Here is a 25,258-nt window from a genome sequence, read left to right as displayed (position 1 = left end):
CTATTACAGACAAACATTAGACAGCCATTGGTATGGCGGCCACATACAACTCATGCGTATATATCCACAGACTCCAAGGGATCGATCCATGAGCTACCATTGAAAAGCAGACCCCATAAAGAGAGAGAGAGAGAGAGAGAGAGAGTGAGAGAGAGAGAGAGAGAGAGAGAGAGAGAGGAGAGAAGAGAGAGAGAGAAAGAGAGAGTAGAGAGTAAAGCCAGTAAAGGTTTTTCCATTTTCTGTTCCAATTCAGGTTGGTGTGGGTAATCTTTATCGGGGAAAGGCTTCCTGGATTATATTGTGTATAAAGCATTCTAGAAAAACTACGTGATATGGTATTGAGCAGGTGGGTCTTGAGTATCCTGTTTTCCTTTCCTAGAAAATAATCTAAAATTATGAGCATTATGGTATCATGGCAAACTAACAACAGTTGTCCCACGGGTACACTAGCGCTTGCACAGTTTGGGAAATGAGTTCTTATGAGAAGGAAGGAAAAATGCTTTTGAAGCTGCGAGGGACAGCCCTGTCCCTGTTTGGTGGGAGGGACTAGTGTGCCCTTCCCCCTACACCACTAGCAACCATCTGTCTGGTCATGATGGGCTGGAAGTGGATATGGCTGGTCCATGGCTCTGCTGATGGCCCTAGGTCTGGGGCCCTGTTGTCCAGCTCCCCTTCCCCAGCAGAGGCTTCCTTGTCCCCAGGGGAAAGAAGATTTAATAATGCCGCTGGGTACTGGAAGCCTACTGGAAAGACTCAAAATTTCACTTTTATATCTTAATTTTTCATTTTCTTTTATAAAACCTTTTTTTAATAAAATCTTTATTTAAGCACCATAATTACAAGCATGATTGTAGTTAGCTTTCAGTCATAAACAGAATAACCCCCTTCACCAGTGCAACATTCCCACCACTAATGCCCCTCTCAACTCCGCCCATCCCTGCCTTTTTTTGAGACAGTCATTCTACTTCTCTCATTCTTTAACATAAAAAGTCAAATATTATTGTCATTCTATTATAAACGAGTGTTTTTTTTATTTTATGTATATCTGGAGTATATTGTGTATGCATAAATAAAAAGAATTTTACATTGTCTCATTGAGTTTGTCATATAATCAAACATTTCTCCTCTTATTTAAAGATCTACATCTATTATATAGTATATTTCCATAACTGCATATATTTAGATAAATCTATTTTTCCTGGTTTTGTGATCTATTTTTCCATTAATAGCACACTATCTTAATCACAGTAGCTTAAAATTTTTTAAAGTAACAAAAAGCATAAAATTTAAGAATGCATGTACAGCTTATCATGTGTTTCTGAACCCGAATGCTTAATTTTTACATTTATTTATTCATCTTGTTTTCAACTAGCTTCATTTCTATTATAATTAATCCTCTCTTTTTCTTATCTTTCAGTGTGATATGACAGCTACTCACATGCCAGTTGCAGTTGCTAACATATGAGGCAGGTGTTTGGCTTAGAAATGTATCATAGAGCTATCATATTCTGTTTAGCTAATCAGCTTGTTATTATTAAGTCCATGGTGGCTTATTTCTGGATGTACAAATGTTTGTATATATGCTTGTATACATATATAAGTTATAAAACCTTTTGTTCTATCATTATATTAAACCTATACCTATGAAAGTTGGAAGCAGGATTTCATCAGGAGTTTCATCACCTATATTTTCATCACCTATATTTCATCACATATGCATGTTTCCTCATAAATACACACATAGCATTTTATATATAATATTAAATAACCCCTGAACATTATTTCTATTATAAATAATGCATTTAAGTCACATTTTAGGGTTAGTGCAGTAATTTTGACATCAGCAGAACTTTTTTGCTGGATTTACATTATAAACAACAGGGGCTGGAGCTATGGTGCATGGTAGCAAGTTTTGCCTTGCAGGTGGCTGCCCCAGGACGGACCTCAGTTCAATCCGCTGATGTCCCCCCCAACCCAGGAGCCATTTCTGAGCATGTAGTCAGTAGTAACCCCTGAGCATCATTGGCTGTGGCCCCAAAACAAAACCAAATTAAACAAAAATGTTAAAACAACAAAAACATGGCCAGAGAATTAGTACAGAGATAGTTCATAGCCTACCTTATTTGATTCCCAGAATTACATAAAGGCTCCTAAGCAACTACCAGGAATCATCCATAGAGCAGAGCTAGGAATAAGCCCTGGGCAGGTTGGGTGTGTCCCCCAAATGCAGCTAGTTAATTAATACAACAAAAATAGCATCGAATATTTACCACATGTAAGAAAGCTAGTTGCAAAATTCTGGCCTAGTGTGAAATTTGTTTGAATCTTTTTCTAGGTCAATATGTTACCTATACAATTTTAAACAAATCTCACTATTTATATTTACTAAAAGTAGACAACAGTAAATAAAAACAATATTTTAATTTTGTTGAGGGGCTACACCAGGAAGTGATCAGAACTACTCTTGTTGCTGGCGGCTTTTAGGGGAACATTTTCAGTGTAAGCATTGAAGTAGTGTTGGCTGTATGAAAAGCAAGTGCTTTATTTCTATTCTGTATCTCCAGCACCAAGATATTAATATTTTAAATGATTAAATGTCCTTCAAACTCTTTGGCATTTGAAATCTATTACATTTTATTATTAACTCATCAAAAAACTATATTAACACAGGTTTGGCCTCTCAAATAAATTCTAAACATCTATTTTGGACTCTAACCATGAATCAATAATAAAAAGTTAACTGGAATTTTGAATTCTGGAGAAATGGCAGAACAGATGCCAGAAGCAAAACTACTTGCTAAAAAATACACATATAAATCAACTGCACAGTGCAGAAGATAACCTCTGTATCCACAACCTGGTTTGTCAGAGAGACACCTCCATGCATAACTATTTGATCATAGGTCACTGTGCTACAGAATTGGTAAAGGGGTGATCAGTGAAGAGATTCCAAAGCAGTATGATATACACCAGACAATGTTACTTCTTACAGACCTGATCCCTTGAAGGGCAGACCTAACAATGGAAACAATATTTCCAAATTGCAAATATGGAAGGCATTGTGCTGGTCGCAGAAACTAAATTATGGAATAAAACAGTGTACTTTTTATGACCAAAACCCAACTACAAACATGTAGCACCAAATCATGGTGCTTAAATAATATTATTATAATTAAAATAATGAAATAATAAAATAAAGTTATCAAAGATATTAAAAACTATATGTATATATTTCTATCCCCCAAGTGGTCACATGTTATTTTTATAAATATGTAAAATATACATTTTAAAATGTAGATGATATTTTGTCATTCAAAGGAGTCTTAATTAAAGGACTGAAAATCTATCAAGCATCTATCAGACTTTTCTAATAACAATGATATAGTATGATTATCAACAAAATAAAAATCAGGACAATTTCGAACATGTGGAGACTAGGCATCACCTATAAATAAACAAAGGGATTAAAAGATAGGCAAAAAATTACTGAAGAACAATAAAAGCAAATAAAATCTATCATGTCATATGGAATGTGGCAAAATCAATGTTAAGAGGGAAGTTAATCACGACATAAGACTTTATCAATAAACAAAAAGTCTCAACTAAACAAACTATTCTGCAAGATCAAGATAGAGAAGAAAAAACAGAAACAAAAGTCAACAACAGAAAAGAAACGATCAAATTATAATGGAAAATAAATAAAATATAAATAAAAATGATTCAAAGGTCACTAAAGGCAGTATTTGATTAATTAAATGAATCAATTTATCAACTGCTAATTAGGCTTAGCAGGAAAATAGAAAACTGACAAAGTAATTCAGAAATGAAGTGGAAATGCCAATAGGTACTGCTGAATAACAAAGCAACATGAGATAACGATGTGACCTATATTCAAACAAATTAAATAATCTAGCAAAAAAGTCAATTTCTTAAAATCATAAAACCTTCTATTTCTTAACCAAAGAAAAAGTAGGCTTCATGATGTAATAAAAGACTGTCCTCTATTTAACTAAATACATAACTTATTAATTACAAAATAAATTAAGCCCTTTTATAATGTTATACTATGATTCATAAACTACATTAAAGAATACATAAATTTAATGATTCCAGCAGAACAGCATCAAAATTAATATTTGGAGAAATAAACTTCATTTTCAAAAGAAACAAAAGAAGGTGTCAAGTCAAGTGTATATTAAATGAAAGAGATCTTCTATAATGAAAGAAATTATCACAAAAGGCAACCTAGCAACTGAAAGAAGATATTACTTCATTATACATCTAACAAGAATTTAATAAACCAAAATTATATTGACAATATATATTGACAAGAGAAAGGAAGACAATCAAAACTGGACATAGAATTGAATAAATTTTCTCTAAAGAATATACCTCAATACATGAACTATTTATCAACATTAAATTATTATTTATTAAAATTGAAATTATTTACTAAAATTGAAATCAAGACCACAATAAGATGTTTTCCCACAATGCTAAGAATACCTACATAAAAAATACTTGAAAAAGCTATGCTGGCAAGGATGTGGGAGAAAAAGAATTCCTTATCATTGTTGGTTGAATGTAAATGGTTGAAGAAAATAAAATGAATATTTTTATACAAAAAATGAAAACACCATATCATTCTAAAATGCTACACCTAGGCATTTATCTGAAGGTTATGAAAACATTAATTTTAAAGGGTATATATTAGTAGCATTATTCATAAAACCTTAAATACGAAATAAATCTCCATATTATTGGCAAGACAAGGTAAAGAAACTGATATATATATATATATATATATATATATATATATATATACTTGTCTGAATACTATTTTGACATTAAATGTAATAAAATTATGCCTTTTGGTGTAATTGATGTAACAGGATTACTATGTTAAGGGAAGTAGAAAGTAAAACACATAATTTCTAATGGATTCACTTATAAGTAAAATATGAATAAAGAAATTTGAAAAAGAAAAAAAAAGACTAAACAAATTCCTAGATACAGTGAAAACTGCATCAGTTACCAAAACAAAATGAGAAAGAACTGAAAGGATATATGTGTATCAGCATGTTATGATGGAGATATGCACTGAAACTTAACTTGTGGGTATATGTTGATGATGGATGACATGAAGGACAAAAACATATATCAATGTAAGGCAAAGTTCTGTCCCTGAAATTCTATGATGTGTGTGATAAGTCAGTAAAATAATAAAACTAGAATGAAAAATTTAAATATTGACTCATACATCCTAATAGTTTGCAGTTTTTTATTTTAAGGCAAATATATATTGAGGCATCAGTATAGTACTTTTTCTTTACTGATTCAGAAAATATGCAGTGAATAAGTCATGAGTCATTTCTTTGATAATTTCATAAGGGGAATACACATTTAGAAAGACTTTGTTAATAACTTTATAATGAGACCATTCACTATACTTTGTTGTCATAAAGTTTATTCACATATTTTTGAAATTTATTTAAAAAGATTTCTAAGTCTAACATATTTCCTCTTGACCTGTACATGAGAAAAACTCGGATATTTGTAGTGTAAATATGTAATTTCAGATGTGAATTCTTTGATGTCTGTAGACTAAGAAAAACTATGTTTCTAATAACTAAATCAATCTGCTTATGTCATAATAGAAAACACAAAAATCTTGGTTGAAGCTTATACATATAAGTAAGTGGTCAGTTTTTGAATGGCTAAATACCTAGAATATTTTTTAATTTTTTATTTAAACAACTTTATTACATACTTGATTGTGTTTGGGTTTCAGTCATGTAAAGAACACCACCTATCACCAGTGCAACATTCCCATCACCAATGTCCCAAATCTCCCTCCTCCTCTTTGCTTGCTCAAAGAAAAAATGCCAGACCATAATCACAAAAGTAAAGAGAAAATTTTGTACAAAAATGCCTTAATACTTAGTCAGAAATTTCAGGAAAAACTAGAAAGCACACACAAATTTTATTCTTTTATTTTAAATAATAACTAACATTATTTAAAGATCATATTTAAAACTTTTTGCTATGAAAACTTTATGCATTTAAGAAGGAAGATAGAAAATGTGAATGGAGACATATTATAGCACTATATTATATTTCCATGTTCAGAGATATAACTTGAAATAGTTGTATGCATCTGCTTCCAGGTGAACACTGAAAGATGTCTGTGGCAACAATTTTGTAAATAAATGATATTCTATATTAAGGGCGATCTACAGGAAGCCAATTCAAGTAATTGAGATGAATGTCTTAGGTTAGAAGTGAACTTCCAAAATACTTCACCAGTAAAGACGAAAAAAGAATTCTTAGTAAAAACAAAGCCTTTTATTTGTGGTGACTATAAATACTGCATTAAGTAACAAGCTGTTGAATATTCCAACCTAACAATTTACATTTTTATAAAATGCTCATATAGATCTAACGTTTAAATATCACAAGCTATTTGCAAATTCTCAAAGGTTGAGGCTTGCTTATACTTAAAATAGCAAGAAAAAACACTAATTTTGTCAATGATTTATATCTATATAATTCACTTCTATCTAAGTTTAAATCTGGTAAATGTTTTAAATTGTTTTTGGCAAAGAAAACAGGACAACGTACATCATCATTAATTACAAGAATATTAGTAAACAAATAAAAGTTAGAATGTGAAAGGAAAAAGATACTTTACAGTCCATTTTTATAAACTAAATCACTATGCATTTTTCTTATATCATACATATCACTACATGAAAATAATTTCACTTGATTTTACAATACACTATTTCTTATAATTTATTTTCAAAAGTAAAAGTCAAGTGCATTACTCAAGATTTGAAGATATATAAATTAAATCCTTTATTAAAAAGCACTAGTTTTTGTCTTTCATTTTTCCTTTTTTCTTTTTATTGACATATTTATTTCTAAGTATATCCTCCTTAATATACATATATACAAATTAAGTTGTTATAGTATTTAAAAAATGTTAAATATATAATTAGTTTAAAAAAGAAAGAATGAATATGCTGGAAATATAGTACTTGGTTAAAATTCTCGCTTTGCAAACAATTGAACCAAGTTCAATCCCTGGTACAACTTATGCCACCCCAATACAGCCAAGAGTAAAAGAGCATAGAATCAGGAGTAAAACCTGAGACCATCCAGGTGTGACCCCAAACAAAAGTTAATTTGAAAGTCAAGAAAATATTATTTAGTGATATATGGTCCCAAATTAAAAAAAAGATTGATATTTTTTAGATTTGTTAAACAAATAAAGACAATATTCATATTTCAGATGTAGGTCAAATAAATTTGCACACCAAAAGGTAAGAAGAGTAGATGCAATGGATATAAGAGATGGAAACCCATGCATTGGCTATATAGATGTGTGGTCTGTCTGTCTATATCTATCATCTATTTATCTATTATCTATCTATCTATCTATCTATCTATCTATCTATCTATCTATCTATCTATCTATCTATCTCTATCCTTTATCTATCTATCTATCTCTATCTATCCTTTATCTATCTATCTATCTCTATCTATCTATCATTTATCTATCTAAAGCTAAATCAATCTATCTAAAACAAAAATAACAAGCTAATGGCATGAAATCCAAATTACAACAATAAAATGTGAAAATATGACTGTTAAAGATTTAGGCTCTGAGGCGGGAGAGAAGCCAGGAACATTAGTGGAGGGAAGTTAACACTGGATATAAGACTGGTAGTTGAACATTGTATATCTAAAACTCAACTGTAAATAACTTTGTAAGTCATAGTACATATCTTAATAAAATATTTTAAGTACAAAATGAATAAATAAATGTTAACACTATTGAGCTATAATAAAATTGTAAATACAGGGTCCAGAGTGATAGCACAGTGGTAAGGCACTTGCCTTGCAAGGCAGCTGACCTAGGATGGACCTGGGTTCATTCCCGTATGTCCCATTTGGTTCCCTAAACCAGGAGCGACTTCTGAGTGCATAGCCAGGAGTAACCCTGAGTGTCACTGGGTGTGGCCCAAAAATCACTCCCCCCAAATATAAATTCAAAAAACTTAAAAAAAAACAAACCATGAATCAATTTCAGTGATGTGATATGTAAATACATAAATAAAAGTATAAATGTTTGCAATTAAAATTTGTACCTTAAATATTTAAAAACCATGAGAGATTATTAGTCTCAATTTCATCTTTAGTAAAGAGAGATATGATTTATCGCATGTGTTAGAATTTGTGAACATTTTCTAATACAGAAGGAATGTCAAAAATGGAAGATAAAACTTTGATCCAGCCATACGTAGGGGTCCTAAATAAGCTGAGGGTTAAAATAAGGGAATCATAAAATCAAAGATAGGAAAGTATAGTCTAGCTGGTAGGGTACTTGCCTTGCATGTGACCGATCCATATTTAAACCCCTGTACCCCAATTGGTCCTCCATACTTCAATGAGTGATTTCTTAGAGGAGAGCCATGAGTAACCTATGTGCACCACAGAGTGTGGCCCAACCCCAACACAATAAACACGTAATACATAAGTTCGAGGCATAAAGATATTTCAATAGCATCAAACCCAAAGTTGGAGAGTTTTTAAGTAGAACCTGCAATATGGAGATGCTGAGCTAAGTAGCACAGAGTTCAGCACTAAGAAAATTGTCAAATTTAATTAGATATTTTCATCACAAAATTTTGAAACTAGGTACTGTACATATTTGATTTACACTGAATTTTACTAAACCTGTAGCTGATCTTGATTTCAAAATTGAAAGTTTGGAATAACCATCTGATAAGCTTAGAGTGTTCTGACAAAGGCTTCCCAGGATCTCTTTAAGATACCTGAAACTAATAAAAACACAAAATCTGGGTAAATTCCATAAATTAATAAGAAAGAGAGTCACAACCATAAATATGGTGTGAAATTCAATTATCTATTTTATTTTGGTGAAAATGAAAGGGAAAGCACAATCTTGATATTGCATGCCCAGAGACCAAGGCATGCAGATCAGTACCAGAAACTAGGTAAATGAATCATACTTATCATTCTTTAATAGAATTAGAACTTAATCTTGGCCTGGAAGTATTGGTAAACTGAAGAAGGGTCCTCCCTCCTTTATATTTAAGAAGATTTTAAGTGAGAAAAGTCATAATTGCAGACTAATTCTTTCTGCATTAATTTAGGAAAAACTCTGAGATAGCATCTGCAAGAAAGAGAGGATGGCATGAGGGGTCTACACTCTGATTTAATTCTTCTTATCACATGGTCCCACAAAGTGAAGCCTTGGAGACCTTAAATACCACTGTCATGTCCCTACAAGACCAGGAAAACATTCTTGCTTCACTTTGAAATATCTTTCACTGTAAAATTTTTGTAGCTATAATCAAAATCTACTGCATTTGCCCCAGAGTTGAAACTCACAAAGTTTCTTCAAAATAAGTTTAAAAGTCCCTACAGTATGCTGATAGATTATGGAGCCTAAGGCTCCAAAATGAAAGTCTGGTGAGATACAGGCTGGAAATAAACGTTGATACAGGAAATAATTCACACTGGGAAGAGGTACAAGAATGGGTTCAGGGGCCAGAGTGGTGATGCAGTGGTAGAGCATTTGCCTTGCACGTGTCTGACCTAGCATGTACCATATAGTCCCCCGAGCCAGGAGCAATTTCTGAGCTCATAGCCAGGAGTAACCCCTGAGCGTCACCAGGGTGGCCCAAAAACAAACAAACAAACAAAAAAGAAATATGTTCAGGAAATCCAGTTCTCAAGCAAAGAATTCAACCGCTCAAGCTTTCTGCTCCTAAAATGGAATGCAGCTCAGTGGAAGACCAAAGAATAAGCCTCTGTCTTCCTTAGAGCCTTCATTTATTGATAAGAATCAGGCCCCACCCTAGGGTGGGAGAGGAATACCAAGTAGAAAATAATCCAATATACTATCACCAGGAAACACCCTAGGGTGGAGTATGAATTTGATTAGGGTAGGATCAGTAACCCAATAAGATTAGATAATGACACTGAATAAATTGAAATACATTTTTTCTACATGCTTGACACAATTCTTTAAATATGAAATTCATTGGTTTATTTATTTTTGGAATTACACAAAGACAAATAATGACATTTAATAAATCATTATACTACTCATTTCAAAACAAATATGGTTTTCTACATTTGTCTTTTTAGACTATATTAGGATATTTTAATTGAATAAAGCTAAACTAAATTTATTTACCGTGATTAAAAATGTTTCCCTCTTATAAAACAGATTCTCATCAATGCCATTTGGAACAAAATACCTCTATAATTTATTGAAACTGACTATAATAAACCTATCTAATTAACACTTACTTTAAACATTTTCAAACAATTCAATATTTGATAATGATAAAATTTTCATTACACACAATATTTAAACTATGGCTCATATATCTTTTCTGTAATAATTCAATTAATGAAAAAAAGTAGCTGTGTCTGGTTTACTGAAATTACTGCTACAAATGGAGGAAAGATTTATTTATTGATAAAGAAAGCAAAGCTGGAAGTATTCCTTTGTGAGCGTCCTCCACAGCTATACTGGGTCCAGGGGCTCCTCTCGGTGATACTCCACTTAAGTATGTAGGCTTATGGCTTGGTTCTCAGACCTAGTGATGTTCAGTTTAGGACAACAGTGAAAAACCAGTGCAATCCCAGCATATAATTTCAGATCTTTCCCTCATCTCCAAATCCACAATGCTGTTCATTTTGTATTTGGAGCCACACCCAGCAGTGATCACAGATTATTCCTGGCTTTGTGTTCAGAAATCACATCAAGTAGAGTTTTGTGAGACCATATGTGGTGTCATAATTAACTCAGGACAATATGTAACATAGATGTACTATTTTTGTGCCATCCAGTTCCCACCTGTGTTCATGAAATCTGTATACAGTTCAGAATTTGTATAAGAAAGAAATTGGCTAGAAACAAGTAAAGATTGGAGATAGGCTGATAATCTAAATAAATGTTTCATACTGTCTTTCAATAGAGCTTTCCAACAACCTGTTGTGTTCTCAGATATAGTTTACAACCATTAACTCTGAAACTTAGAGCAGAAGGGACTCCATTTTGTTGAACCAATGTTAAGTTTCCATTTAAGGCTAGCAAGACTAAGTTTCCATGTAAGGGCTAAGTTTCTATCTCAACATTAATGGCACTGACTCTAAGACCACTCACTATAAACCACAATATACCACCCTAGACATCTAGCCATAAAAGCATGAAATACCCTAGGTAATAGCCAATCAACTTAAAGGTAAAAAGTTCCTGCTCTAGCCCTATATAACTTGGCTTGTGACTACTGGTTGGGGTTATTATGATTTCAGTCACTATTATTTCTGAAATCATTTTGTAAAATTTTGTATTTATTTGAAAAATATTGAAGTCATGAAGAGTTTCTTAACCCAAAACTTTTCAGATAAACACACAAATCCTTAAAATAGCCAGTCCTACTTTACCACAGAGGCTGATAATAGAGAATATAGTTAGTATAATCCTTTGAGAAAACTGTTTTTTTTTTTTATGAACTAGAGTGCCTGGCTGAGATTTATAGAGGTTTATTCACTTGTTCAAAAAATTTTAAAATCATCACTAATACATATAATGAAATTGTGTTGTTTTATAGCTACTTCATACTTTTATAACTACTTTTATCAATAGTTTTATCAAAACTAATAATAGATAACTTTTATAAATAAAAACAAATAATCATAATCATTATAACATGAAATACTAGAAGATCATGTAAATAGCTCAAAGAACTTGTTGCTTTTGTTCTAGCTTTGGTTTTAGGTCACACAAGACAAACTCAAAATATAGAGGTTAGAGTAATAGTATAGTGTTTGGGGAACTTACCTTGTATGTGGCCAACTCTATCCCTTGCATCCCATATGATTCCTTGAACCTGACAATAGTGATTGCTGAGTGTAGAGCCAGGAGTAAGTCCTGAGCACCAGGAGGTGTGGGCCTGCCCAAAAAACACTCAAAGTTTATCCCTGGGTCTATTAACAAATTATGCCTGGTGGGATTCAGAGGACTAAATGAAGTGGCAGGGTGTGAAGCTAGATCAGTCACATGATGCAATGCAAGTGCCTTACTTTTGTACTATTTGTTTGCATGCTTTGTATATGGAGCCCTTGATCTGCTATGCTGAGCACTGCTGAATGCTATCCCAATCACCCCCTTCCTGAATATAAGATCATGAAATTCGAAACCTGTTAACTTGCGGTATTGCTAGGAGCAATAGATTATTATTAAAACTTTATTAGGTAAAAAATTGTCTTCACTTTTTTTGTGATTTAAAGGTATTACTATGGATGAACCTCTGAAATTTGCAGTTAGACATGTTTACCTTTTGTCAGAGAAGTAATAAAATGTTCAAAATCCATAATGCATTATTTAAATCAATATGATCTTATAAGATTTGAATTTACATGATGTCTTTAGAATTATTTGAGTATAAATTATTGAAGTATCTATTCCATAAGGTTTTTCAAAATTTCTTTCCTACCCTTTCCCATTTCCTTCATGGATATACTTATTAAAAAATGGAAAATAAACCTGGATGCATTAATTCAAATGAGATCTAAGCGAAAAGTGTTCTGCTCAAAATTCAATGGGCTCCTCAACCTTTTGCAGAATTAATTTTGAAGTGTCTGTAAAATTCATCTGAGGGGATTCTGATTGTCAGAGGTAGAAAGACAAGTTCAGAGAAAATGAATAGCATGTCATGAATATAAAATTATAAACCTGTGCATCTGAAGTGGTTTCAAGGTTGATTCATTTAAATTGGAAAAGAGAGGAGATTTGTAGTATTATAAACACAATTACCAACTCCTAGATAATGGAAAATGTGAACTAAAGTATTGGTGATAAATCATTTCTTAATCTTTAATAGCTTATATTAATCTCTCCAAATTTACTGTTATTCATTCATTCATTCATTTATTTATTCATTTATTCATTTATTTATTTATTTATTTATTTATTTTGTTACACCCGATGGTACTCAGGTGTTACTCCTGGCACTTTGCTCAGAAGTTACTCCTGGGAGGCTCGGGGAACACTTGGGATACAAGGATTAAACCCAGGTTGGCTGTGTGGAAGGCAAACACCCTACCAGCTTTGTTATCAGTCTGGCCCCTACTCTGTCGTTCATAAAGATAATACAGAACTATGAATTTACTCTCACAAGAAATTTAAGTTTTCTGAACTTTTATACTTTAAGAAAATTCTTGGAATTTAGATTACTGATGGAAAACTATTTTTGGTTTACTTTTTCCAGATTGATTTTTCATCATTCCCATAAACATAAACAAATTCTTATAAATCATTATGAGCCAAGCAGTATGATATAATTTTGTTTTAGGTTTTGACCACACCCAACTCAGGGCTTACTTCTAGCTCTTTTCTCAGGGATCACTACTGGTAGTGCTGCTTGGGGTGCAGAAGCAGGAATAAAATCTGCTAGACAAGGCATATGCCTTACCCCCTGCACTCTGACTCCAACTTCTAAAGTGTTTTCATTTTTGTTAATCATTAATATCCTAGAACAATCTTAAAATTTTATTATAGAAATTTAGCTACTAGTTTTATTTAACAAATAAATAAGCATAGATGCAGAGTGGTTAAGTAATGTTTCCTGTGCCACCAGGTAGAAAATAGAGCAGCCAAGATGTCATCACTATCACACTAAAAATTGGGCCCAACAAAATTATTCCATATTATTTTTACAATTATAAAGAAATAAGCCAACATTTTTTTTTTTGGTTTTTCTGGCCACACCATTTGTTGCTCAGGGGTTACTCCTGGCTACGAGCTCAGAAATTGCCCCTGGCTTGGGGGGACCATATGGGACGCCGGGGGATCGAACTGTGGTCCTTTCCTTGGCTAGCGCTTGCAAGGCAGACACCTTACCTCTAGCGCCACCTCGCCGGCCCCAGAAATAAGCCAACATTTAAATGCTTTCCACAACAGACAATTTGCAATATTTCCAAAAGGAGATAGTCAGGTAATGTGTATATAGCATTATATGGTGCACTAAAGTTAGTATCAAGTGAAGCTTGAACTTCAATCTATGAAAAATGGTGTATAGACCCAATATCAAATCAACTCATAGAACATAGCATTATGCTTATCTTAATGTAAGATATTTTATTTTATTTTTGGATTGTGGGCTATACCTGGTGATGCTCAGGTGTTACTCCTGGCTATGAGCTCAGAAACTGCTCCTGGTTTGGGGGACCATATAGAACACTGGGGGATAGAACTGTGGTCTGTCCTGGGTCAGTTGTGTGCAAGGCAAATGCCCTACCACTGCGCCATAGCTCTGGCTCCAATTTTAAATATTTTTAAATATATTACCACAAATCTCCTGTAAATAATTTGTAAGCATCTATCATACATAATTAAACTTAAGATAAAAACAATAATTGATATAAATTTTCTTCAAATTGAGTGGCTTTTTAAAAATAATAATTCCATAAGCTTCATATGCTTTTAATGACTGATCTAAGAAACACTGTTGTGAATTTTTATTTTGACTACCAAAATTAGACATAGCAACTAAGTCAAACAATAGGTTCTGTTATTGTTAAGTAATCTTGAGAAAACTAATTAATATCTCCAAATATATTTTATGCAAACTGGATATGAGAACAAACCTATTTCAAAGGTTGCTTTAAAGAGCAAACAAAAGGCACAAAGGATGCAAAAAAGGTTCCATTAGTGTGCCATTTCCAAATGTAGTAACCTCAAAATTCAGCAGATCTATATCACTACTTTTTTTTTCTTAATCAATGAGGTAAGGAAGACAAAGTCATTTAAAAAAAAATGAAAAGAAAACTGGTGCTGGAGCGCTGGTGCAAGAAGGAAGGCGTCTGTCTGCCTTGTGAGCTCTAGCCTAGGGTGGACCGCAGTTTGATCCCCCGATGTCCCATATGGTCCCCCAAGCCAGTAGCGATTTCTGAGCATATAGCCAGGAGTAACCCTGAGAGTCATTGGGTGTGGCCGGAAAAAAAAAAACAACAATAAAACACAAAAAAAAAAAAAAAGAAAGAAGAAAACTGACTTAAATTTTAAGGAAAAGCTTTGTACCTTCAAAGAGAGAGAATATGAATCGAAGTCATAAAAGTCAGTTTACAAGGAGACTCTTAAATGGCAGAGCACACACAGGTCAAGCATTTCTTAGTTTTTCTTTCTTTTCTTTTTTTCTTTGTTAGGCTTTGTCTTTATTGTTTTGTTTTAGTTTTGGGGCCACACCCGCTGACGCTCAGGGGTTACTCCTGGCTATGTGCTCAGAAATCGCTTCTGGCTTGGGGGACCATATGAGACCCTGGGGATCCAACCAAGGTCCTTCCTGGATCAGCTGCGTGCAAGGCAAACTTCCTACCACTGCACTATATCGCTCCAGCCCCTAGGCCTTTGTCTTAAGATACAAAATCTTGAGTCATGGACTTTTATATTTGGAAGACTAATTTATACCGAGTGCAGATAAAGTGGGTGAAGGTAAATGAACTATATAGTAATTAATTAATAGCTGATCAAGACCCTCTCTGAAAAATTTTGCTTTTTTTTAATTATTTTATTTTATTTCACATTTTCTAATAATAAATTTATTTAAAAACTACGATTACAAACATGATTGTATTTGGGTTTCAGTCATAAAAATAGCACCCCCACTTCACCAGTGCTATATTACAACCACCAGTGCTTCCCCCTCCCCCCCCGCCCCCGCCGTCTTGAATACAGACAGGGGGTGGGGGAGGAGAAAGATGGGAGGAATTGATGGAGGCCAAGTATTTCTAAAGCATTGTTTCATTCTCAACATGGTCTCCTCTGGTGATCCTTAGATCAACTAAAATTTTAAGTTCTATTACAGATTGAAGCTGAGTGTGGACGTAAGAACCATAAGAACAACTTGCAGATGAAACATCAAAGGAAATAAGCATTCATTTGCAGGATCTTCTCTACAATTCTCATGAGGAGAATGTGGGGCATAGCAAAATCTTGGAAAAGTTGCCAACATACCTGGAGGAGAAAGAATTTCTGCTACTGAATGGACACACAGTTTGGCTAAGATTCTTCTTCCAAGTTTTAGAAAACTTGACTCCCTAATCCTAGTTTATGTAAACTGAGTCAAATATTTCTACTTTTTACTATGTTTCCTGTAACCTTCATTTTAATGCACATTCACATGGCTTTTTATTTGCTTATTTACTTCTTCATCTTCAACATAATTCCTTTATTTCTTTGAGAGTAGAAGTGAGATCATGTTAATTCTTTTTCTTTGAGAGTAGAAGTGAGATTATGTTAATTCTTTTTTTTTTTTTTTTTGGTTTTTGGGTCACACCCAGTGGTGCTCAGGGGTTACTCCTGGCTGTCTGCTCAGAAATAGCTCCTGGCAGGCACGGGGGACCATATGGGACACCAGGATTTAAACCAACCACCTTAGGTCCTGGATCAGCTGCAAGGCAAACACCGCTGTGCTATCTCTCCGGGCCTGATCATGTTAATTCTTTTTTTTTTTTTAGAAGTATCTTCCTTTATTCCATATATGCTTTAAAATATTTATTGAACATGGAAAAAGGAAGGGAGATTAAAAAGATGAGATAGGTATTGATTTAACAGCTGTCTTCCAAGTTCTGGTGGACTTCAGTCTTTAAATGTGTGGCTTGAATTTCAATTCTCCACCTGGTCCAGATGGAGGATTTCCTTTTTGTAATTTTTTCTGTTCCATTTGCTGCACAGCCTGATGATACTCCAGTTTCTGAGCTTCAAGTTGGTCATGCTGACGTTGCAGCTCTTCTTTTTGTTTGTGAAGGTCCTCTGCTTTTTTCTTTAGTTCTGTTTCTTGTACAGAGATCATACTTTCATATTCTTTCAGTTCTTCCTCTGTGAAAAACTGCTGCTGATCCAAAGTCTCCCAGCTGTCTGGCTCCAAGAATTCCTTTTTCTCTGTTGATTTCATAAACTCTTCTAAAGTCACCAGTCGGTCTTTGTTAGTATCCACCTCATTCATTACATGTTCCCTCATTTGAAGCCTTTCTTCCTCCATTTCAACCATATCATCCTCTTCATTTTTGGGGTCATATACTTCCTCCAACTCTTTAATAAATAGAGCTTCTAATTCTTATTCATCTAGGAAGCCATCATTATTGACATCATGTAATTTGAAAAATGTCTTGGGGTCAAAGTCATTAGGATCCAATCCATCAGATTCTTGCCACACTTCTTTGAGTTGATCTTTGCTTCCTGGATGATTAACTTTGGGATGATTTTCATGCTTTTTCTTCATTTCTTGAAATTTAATTTCTTCTTCTTTTCTCTTTTCTTGATTCAATGTTTTTAAATATTCCCTCCTCTCATGCTCCTTCATCATTTCATATCTTTCAAATTCATCATGTCCAGTCTTATCATAATTTTCTAGATCACTTGTAGCCGCTTTAATTAGCATATCTAAATCTGTGGGCTCAAACTTGTCAGGATTCTGGTGATTTAAATGTTCAAATTGTTTTAGAAGAGCATGATGGTCTATACCTGTATCTTGAAGAGAATCCAATTTAGCTTTAATGAGCATTCTTAACCTTGATACTTCTTGCCTTTTTAATTCATCAAGTCTTGTCCTCACTTTATGACTTACTAAATCAAGTTCTCTGCTTAGCCTCCCACTCTTTATTTCCCCTATGCCTGCTTTTTGAAGTTTTTCTCTGAAATGACTGTCTGTTTCCAGCACATCTATCACTTGCTTGAGGTATTCATCATAATAAAGTCCAGTGTCTGGTGGTTCTATTTTGGCACTGTCCACAAGTTGAGCATCTTTTACTTTTGTCTTGTCTACGTCTATAGGCACAGCTTCAATCACAGTTAATAGAAATGTAACCAAGAGAAAACAATATTGAAATAGGATGGTTCGCCATGTCATCTTCAAATAAAAAATTCTTTATCTCTTTTTTACAAATGATGCAACTGAAATCCAGAAGTAAAATGACTTGAGCAAAAGCAAATTAGTGGAGAAGTGGGTCTTAGCATGTAGGCCAATGCTTTTCACTGAAAATTGATGTTTAATGGGTTCTCTGCTCAGCGCACGGGGCTCCGCCTGTGCGCACGGGGCTCCGCCTGCTCTATGCACACAGCGTGCAGACTTGTCTTGTCTGTCTTGTCTCTGTCCAGGCCCGCCGTTCGGCCCCGATCTTAGACACACATTTCTCTTACAAGAGTGTTCAAAATCTGGGACCATCTGTTTTTGTTTTGTTAATATTTTGTGGTTGAATAACACACACACAGAAGCAGAAAATAATACCTCAATTTTAAGTCCAAATTTAAATTTAAACATCTCTGATTCCCTAAACTGTCAAATCTGCTTATGACATTTGGATTAGCAGTACCAATGAATCTGTACTCTCTTTATCCTGTACAGATAAGTCCCTATGACAACTTGCCAAGAGTTAACTCCTGATTATTTCATTTTTTAGTTTCTGAAGTAGATTATTTGCTAATTAAAATGTTTCAGTGGAGTGAAATTGTAGTCCTGAGCAATCCTGAGCAATCCTAACACATTTGCTTTCCCTTTTCCTATCTATAAATACACCTCCTGACAAAGTAGTGTTTTTAATAAAATTTCCTTCTGAACATCAAATAAAAGTAGGCCCATCTTAGCCCTTTCATTGTCTTTTCCAAACAGAGGTTCCATATCTAATGACCAAACTTTTAAAGCTAGCGCCAAAAGAAAATACTAGTTTCTTTGGCTATTAAATTAGAAAGGTATATTCATCTTGGTATTGTTTCTTGCAATAAAATCTCATTGTTTTTCCATATAAAGTGTTATAGAGCAAGCAAAATAAGCTACTAAACTTTGTGATAAGTCAGCAGAGATGGCCTCGGGCAGAAATGAACTTCTTTTTATTTTAAATAATTTTTAATCGAATCACTGTGAGGTAGACAATTACAAAGTTGTTCATTTCAATTTCCTAATGCATACAACCAACACATATCCCTTCATCAGTGCACATTTCTTCAATCAATACATAATTTTCCTCCATCCACCACCACCTGCCATTCAGCCCCATAGATCCCTGCTATCTGTATGGCAAATAATTTTATTCTCTTTTATTTTTATACACTGTAGTTTGCAATATTGTTACCGAAGGGGTATCATGCATATCACCTTATCTCCTTTCAGCATCAAGTTCTTTTCCAGAGTGATCATTTCTAGTTATTGTCATAATGGTCCCTTTTCTGTCCTAGTTGGATCAGTAATCCTAGCCCTTATCTCTATTTTCTTTGGATATTATTACCATAAAATATTTTTTTAAAAAATTCATAAATGAGGGTGATCATTCTGTCTATCCCCATTCCTGACTCATTTCACTCAGCATAATACTTTATATTCATCCATATATAAGCAAATTTCATGACTTCATTATTCTAACTGCTACATAGTATTCCATTGTGTAGGTATACCATGATTTCTTTATCTTTTCAATTTTTCTCAGACACTTGGGTTGTTCTCAGGTTCTGGCTATTGTGCATAGTGCTGCAATGAAGATAGGAGTACAGATGTGTTTTCTGAATTGTGTTTTGGGGCTCTGAGGAGTTTCTTTTTAGTCTTTGTCTGACCCTCTTTTAATCTACTTATAAAAATTCATTAATTTTAATATAAGTATTATAATAAAAAGAAAAGAGGTTAAAATAAAATAGTTACTTAATAAAATATACATTATATAAACATATGTGAGATTTCATATACATTCCATATATTCCATATATATTCCAATTCCATATAAATTGCAAAGACAATTTATAAATATTCTTTCTTTTCCAGTGCAATCTTTTTCACACTTTAAAGCTATTTGTAAGGCAAAGTTCCTTTAAAATTTATTTTTACTCCTCTTACTAAAGCTAAAGTATAAAAACCTGGATATGCTTTGACTTCATATATGATTCATGCAATTATATTTATATTCAGCAAATGCTTTCATTCAATTCATTATAGGTTTACAGACCATTACAATGAGTAATATGCTGCAGAAAAGATTCTAGATTAAAAATATATGAGTTCAAACAGACCCTATATGAAGAAAGTCTACTCTAATGAAGGTTACTGCCATAAAAACCTTCCATTACATAAAGACATATGTTCGGCCTTCTTAGCATAGTATGATAAATTGTTCAAATGCTCACTGCTAACTAGTTTTTGACCCTCACTTGCCCATGCATCTTATAGGTCCTATGTAATAGACAGTGTCATTTTCATGTAGACTGTTCTACTTATTTCAGCTTATCTCTCAGGATAATCTTTAGAAATATCCATAAATTCATTGTATTATTTATTAATACTTACTTCCAAACATTCCCTTGCTTATGGTTCCTTCTTTTATGGTTCCTAACATTTAAATAGAGTTTAACACTCATGGCCAAATATATTCATTGTTGAGTAAATGATTTCAAACACACCTTACCCTCAGCAATATATGTTGGAAAAAATACAGAACACACTGAGTATTATTATAAATTATTACTACCATCAAAGCCATGATGTTGGAGCAGAGAAAGGAATAATTGAATTAAAATGAAAAAATCAGGACACGTTAATAGCTGAAAATATTTTTTATTTATAATTGCACAAAATATATAAATAAGCCACAGGTCTGGAAGACATCTGATGTTCAAGGAGGCCCTGGGCTCAATTGTTAGCACTTTATTTCTCCTCTCCCACAAAGCAACACTAGGTATGGCTCTGGTAGCCTACCTGATTAGACATAGGTCCTAAAATAGGAAGTTTCTGTGTAAGTGGATATTAGCCTCTATCTATACCTGTGGGTCTTTTGGGGATCATATTTGGCAGTGGATTTTTTTTTATAATAACCACATATGGGGTGCTAAAGTGTTAGTGCAGAAAGTAGTTTTTGCATTGAATGTAGCTGACTTGGGTTTGATCTCTGGCATCACAGGTGGTCACCCTTGAGCCCACCAGAGGTAAACTTTGATCACAGTAACTCTCATAAAACTAGTTGTTAGCTCAATGTAATGGCAGGAGAATATGAGACTGATTCACACTGCCTCACACAGTAAAGAGAGATCCCGAGAGCTGTATCTATCCATACTCCAAAGGCCAATTGATGCTTGTAATTGATCCCTGGTTTGCCATGTACTATCTCCTGGTACTCAAGACAAAGATCCTTTACTAGGATTATGCCTATACTGCCTTAACTCCTAAATAAATATGGTATTGTAAAAGAAAATACATTGTGTTGCCTAGAAGATAAAGTCTGAATAGTGTACACAATTACCCACAGAACTTTACTCTGAGGACATGTTTACAATGTACATCCAACAATGCAATGAATTACTTCTAAAGTATTACATCTTCTACTAAAATACCTAAGCAGGTACTAGAGTGGTGGCACAGCAGTAATGAGTTTGCCTTGCATGTGGCTGACCTAGGACAGACTGTGGTTTGATTCCCCCCTTTCCCCGCATCCCTTATGGTTCCCCAAGCCAGGAGTGATTTCTGAGCACTGAGCCAGGAGTAACCCCTGGGTGTGGCCCAAAATAAAAACAAAAACAAAAAATACCTAAGCAGATATCACATTATATATTTATGCATGTATATTTAAAATAATAACAAAAGCAAAAAAAAATCTTATTGGGAAAACTCCAGCTTGGTGTCACATCACTAATGATAGCAACAGCATATAATTAGCGCCTCTCTCCCTCACCATCACCTGAAAATCTTGAACAATTTTTTAAAGTTAGGCAATTTACATAAGTCCAAGACAGGAGTCAGTCATTTCTTTTTCCTATGCGTGCCTTATATAGTTGAGTGATTCATATAAGATAATAAATAAAATTCACCTTAACTTTCCATGACATGATAAGATATGCAAAGCATTATTAAGAATTTTGTTATGAATTGGGCTCAGTACCATACTCTGTCAGACTTATTATTTTGGAAAGAAAAAAATTTAAAAATACTAACATTTGGTAGAAACCATAATTGGGGGAATAAATAGTTTCAAATGGCAGATAGCAGAAGGGTTTGGCTTGGAGTGATTCTTCTGTGAGAATAACAACATTCCCTCATGAAGTATCATGTTGAAATGTCAAACAATGTAATCTCTCTAAAGTCAGTACAGTGAATAAATAAATTTTTCAAAGCATGCATTTATTGTGAGTCAGGGATATCTAAATTTAGGAAAGAATGGTTAATTTATAATGACATAGAAATAGAAATAGAGGAAGCATAAAGAATTTATATTGAGAACCACTTGAGTGTGGGAATGAATTTAAATACTATATTCTAGTTTACCATGATAATCTCTTTGTTTCAGAAAACTGAGTTACAATACTTGTTTCAATACATCTCTATTTAAGAAGATGTGGAATAACATATAGTATATGTAATATATAAATAAGTGTATCTTAATTACAAGACATGGAGACATGAGTATATATACAGTATATATACAGTATACTCACGTATATATATGTATGTATGTATGTATGTATATATATACATACAATTGTTTTTGGGCCACACCTGATGCTCAGGGGTTACTCCTGGCTCTGTGCTCAGAAATCACTCCTGGATTGGGGGACCATATAGGATGCTGGAGGATAGAACTGTGGTCCATCCTGGGTCATCAACATGCAAGAAAAACACCCTACTACTGCACATGGCTCCAGCTCCTATTCTTGTACATAGCTATATACATTTCTTGTACATATATAGTATAATATATGCTCAAATATGTACTTTGTATGTGACACTATTAGGATACCAAGACACATATTATAGTCATAGATACTCAAACATTGTGATAATGCTAAAATTTAAAAAATAAGTTGGAAGACCACAGAAACATTTAATCAAGAAAGTTACCATGATTCTAAGATAAATTTTGAATTAAAAGTACTTTGTAGGATTTGGGTGGGGGGCACACCTGTGATGCTCAGAGGCTACTCCTGACTATGTGCTCAGAAAGTGCTCCTGGCTTTGGGGGACCATATGGGACCCTTGGAATTGAACCCATATTTGTCCTGGGTCAGCTACATGCTACATAGATACACTATCACTCCAGCCCCATGTTGTTTTTTAAGAAAAATATAACTTAGTCACATCGATTATAACTGTGATACTGACATCAAGGTTACCTTCTCTTCTACTGTACAAGGTTATCCTCTCTTTTGTGTCATTTTAATATCAGTTTCACTGAATTATTTATATAAATATGTATGAAGGGCCAACTATATTCTCGTCAACATTTTAGGCATTAGAGAATCAGCCATGAATACAAAGAGTGAAAACCCCATGCCCTAATGGGTCTTACATGCTAATAGGAGAGATAAACATATGTAAAATGGTATTGTGTATTATAAGTAAAAGCATTGTGACAAAAATTACATCTAGGAAACAGTATGTGGTAATGAAGTAGAAATAAAAGGTTTGAATTCTAATTTATTTGTGGTCATGAAAATTTATTTGACAGGTGTCATTGAAATACAGACCTTAAAAGGTACAAAAATAAGTCATGCAGCTGAGTATTGAGATTTCCAGTTTTAGAGATACAAATCAAAATGTGTATAAGACAGATGCATGAAAATTCAGTCTAGAAAGAGCAAGGCAGTGGCACAAGAGCTGAAATAGAGAGATTGAAAGGGGTGGGGAGAAGGGATAGGAAGAGAGAGAAAGAGAAGGAAGATAAAAGTAAATTTAAAGAAATAAGGGACAACTGGGTGAGAGCTTTGAAAGCCATTTAAATTTTTTTTCTCCCTGTGAGATGAGAAACCACCAAGGGATTTTGAGTAGAAAAAAAAAGCATTATTTGCTCTTCATTTTAATGGAATAAATCTAGATGTTATTCCTTTGAGAATAGAATGCAGTTAGTAAAGGGTCAAAGAATTCAGATGCAATATTATTTGCTTTCTATTCCTGCTAAAATAAATGACTAGAGGCAGTATCTTAAAACTCAATTTTCTTTTATTTCTATTTATTTTATTAAATCACCATCAGATAAAGAGTCAAAAATTTGTTGATAATTGATTCAGTCATACAGTGTTCCAATACCTATTCCTTCACCACTAAACTTTCTAATTTAACACTTCTGTAAGTTAGAAGTTTGCATGTACCTGGCACCATAAAAAGAATTTTGGGTTTGATAAAGAGTATATCTGGAGCCTGTAGTTGTTGCCATGACAGTGTGCGTCAAGGGTGGAGAAACACTGTATCTCTTAGGCCAAAGGAATTCCCTTTCAAATTTCCCCAATACTGTGCCTATGCCAAAAAAAAAAAAAAAAAAAAAAAAAAAGAAAAGAAAAAGAAAACAAAAACAATAAAACCAAAGAGGAACAAAACCTCGCCACACCAGCCCAAAGTCCTTTCTTTTCTGTGTTGTTGTTTTGTAGTTATTTATTTTTGGCTGTTGGGTATTTTGCCGTTGCTGCTGCTGCTTCTTCTTTTCTTCTTCTTCTTCTTCTTCTTCTTCTTCTTCTTCTTCTTCTTCTTCTTCTTCTTCTTCTCTTCTTCTTCTTCTTCTTCTTCTTCTTCTTCTTCTTCTTCTTCTTCTTCTTCTTCTTCTCTTCTCTTCTTCTTCTTCTCCTTCTTCTCCTTCTTCTCCTTCTTCTCCTTCTTCTCCTTCTTCTCCTTCTTCTCCTTCTTCTCCTTCTCCTTCTTCTTCTTCTTCTCTTCTTCTTCTCTTCTCTTCTTCTTCTTCTTCTTCTTCTTCTTTTCTTCTTCTTCTTCTTCTTCTTTCTTCTTCTTTTCTTCTTCTTCTTCTTCTTCTTCTTCTTTTCTTCTTCTTCTTCTTCTTCTTTCTTCTTCTTTTCTTCTTCTTCTTTTATTCTTCCTTCTTTTTTTCTTCTTTCTTCTTTCTTCTTCTTCTTCTTCTTCTTCTCTTCTTCTTCTTCTTCTCTTCTTCTCTTCTCTTCTTCTTTCTCTTCCTCCTCTCTTTTCTTCTTCTTCTTCTCCTTCTCCTATTCTTCTCCTATTCTTCTTCTTTCTTTATTTTTCCTCTTTTCCCCCTTTTTCTTCGTTTAAATTGATATAGTTAGCTCCAAAATGGTTTCTCCCGGCTTTTATATTTTTTATTTTCTTTTCCAACAGAACCACAGAACTTGAATCATCTTGTTCTGCCTCATAAATTAAAGGGGGGGGGGAGGAAGTTGATGGTACCAGGAGCAAAGAGTCACATGAACATTAAATGAAAATAAATAATGATCAGGCCTAAA

General features: G+C 33.7%; 2 protein-coding genes across 2 annotated transcripts in view; both read right to left on the bottom strand.

Annotated features, from left to right (window-relative positions):
• GABRB1 (gamma-aminobutyric acid type A receptor subunit beta1) overlaps positions 1-25,258 on the bottom strand; it is a 473,522-nt gene that overhangs the window by 371,134 nt on the left and 77,130 nt on the right. The window lies entirely within an intron of this gene.
• LOC126032512 (nucleobindin-2-like) lies at positions 16,575-17,954 on the bottom strand. The gene has a single exon (XM_049790201.1). It carries the CDS (start codon positions 17,952-17,954, stop codon positions 17,163-17,165), a length of 792 nt encoding a protein of 263 aa, XP_049646158.1. The 3' UTR covers positions 16,575-17,162.

The sequence above is a fragment of the Suncus etruscus genome, chromosome 16 (assembly GCF_024139225.1).
Source record: "Suncus etruscus isolate mSunEtr1 chromosome 16, mSunEtr1.pri.cur, whole genome shotgun sequence".
NCBI lineage: Eukaryota > Metazoa > Chordata > Mammalia > Eulipotyphla > Soricidae > Suncus > Suncus etruscus.
Note: the sequence above shows the minus strand (reverse complement) of the source record. Positions and strands in the feature narration are given on the sequence as shown.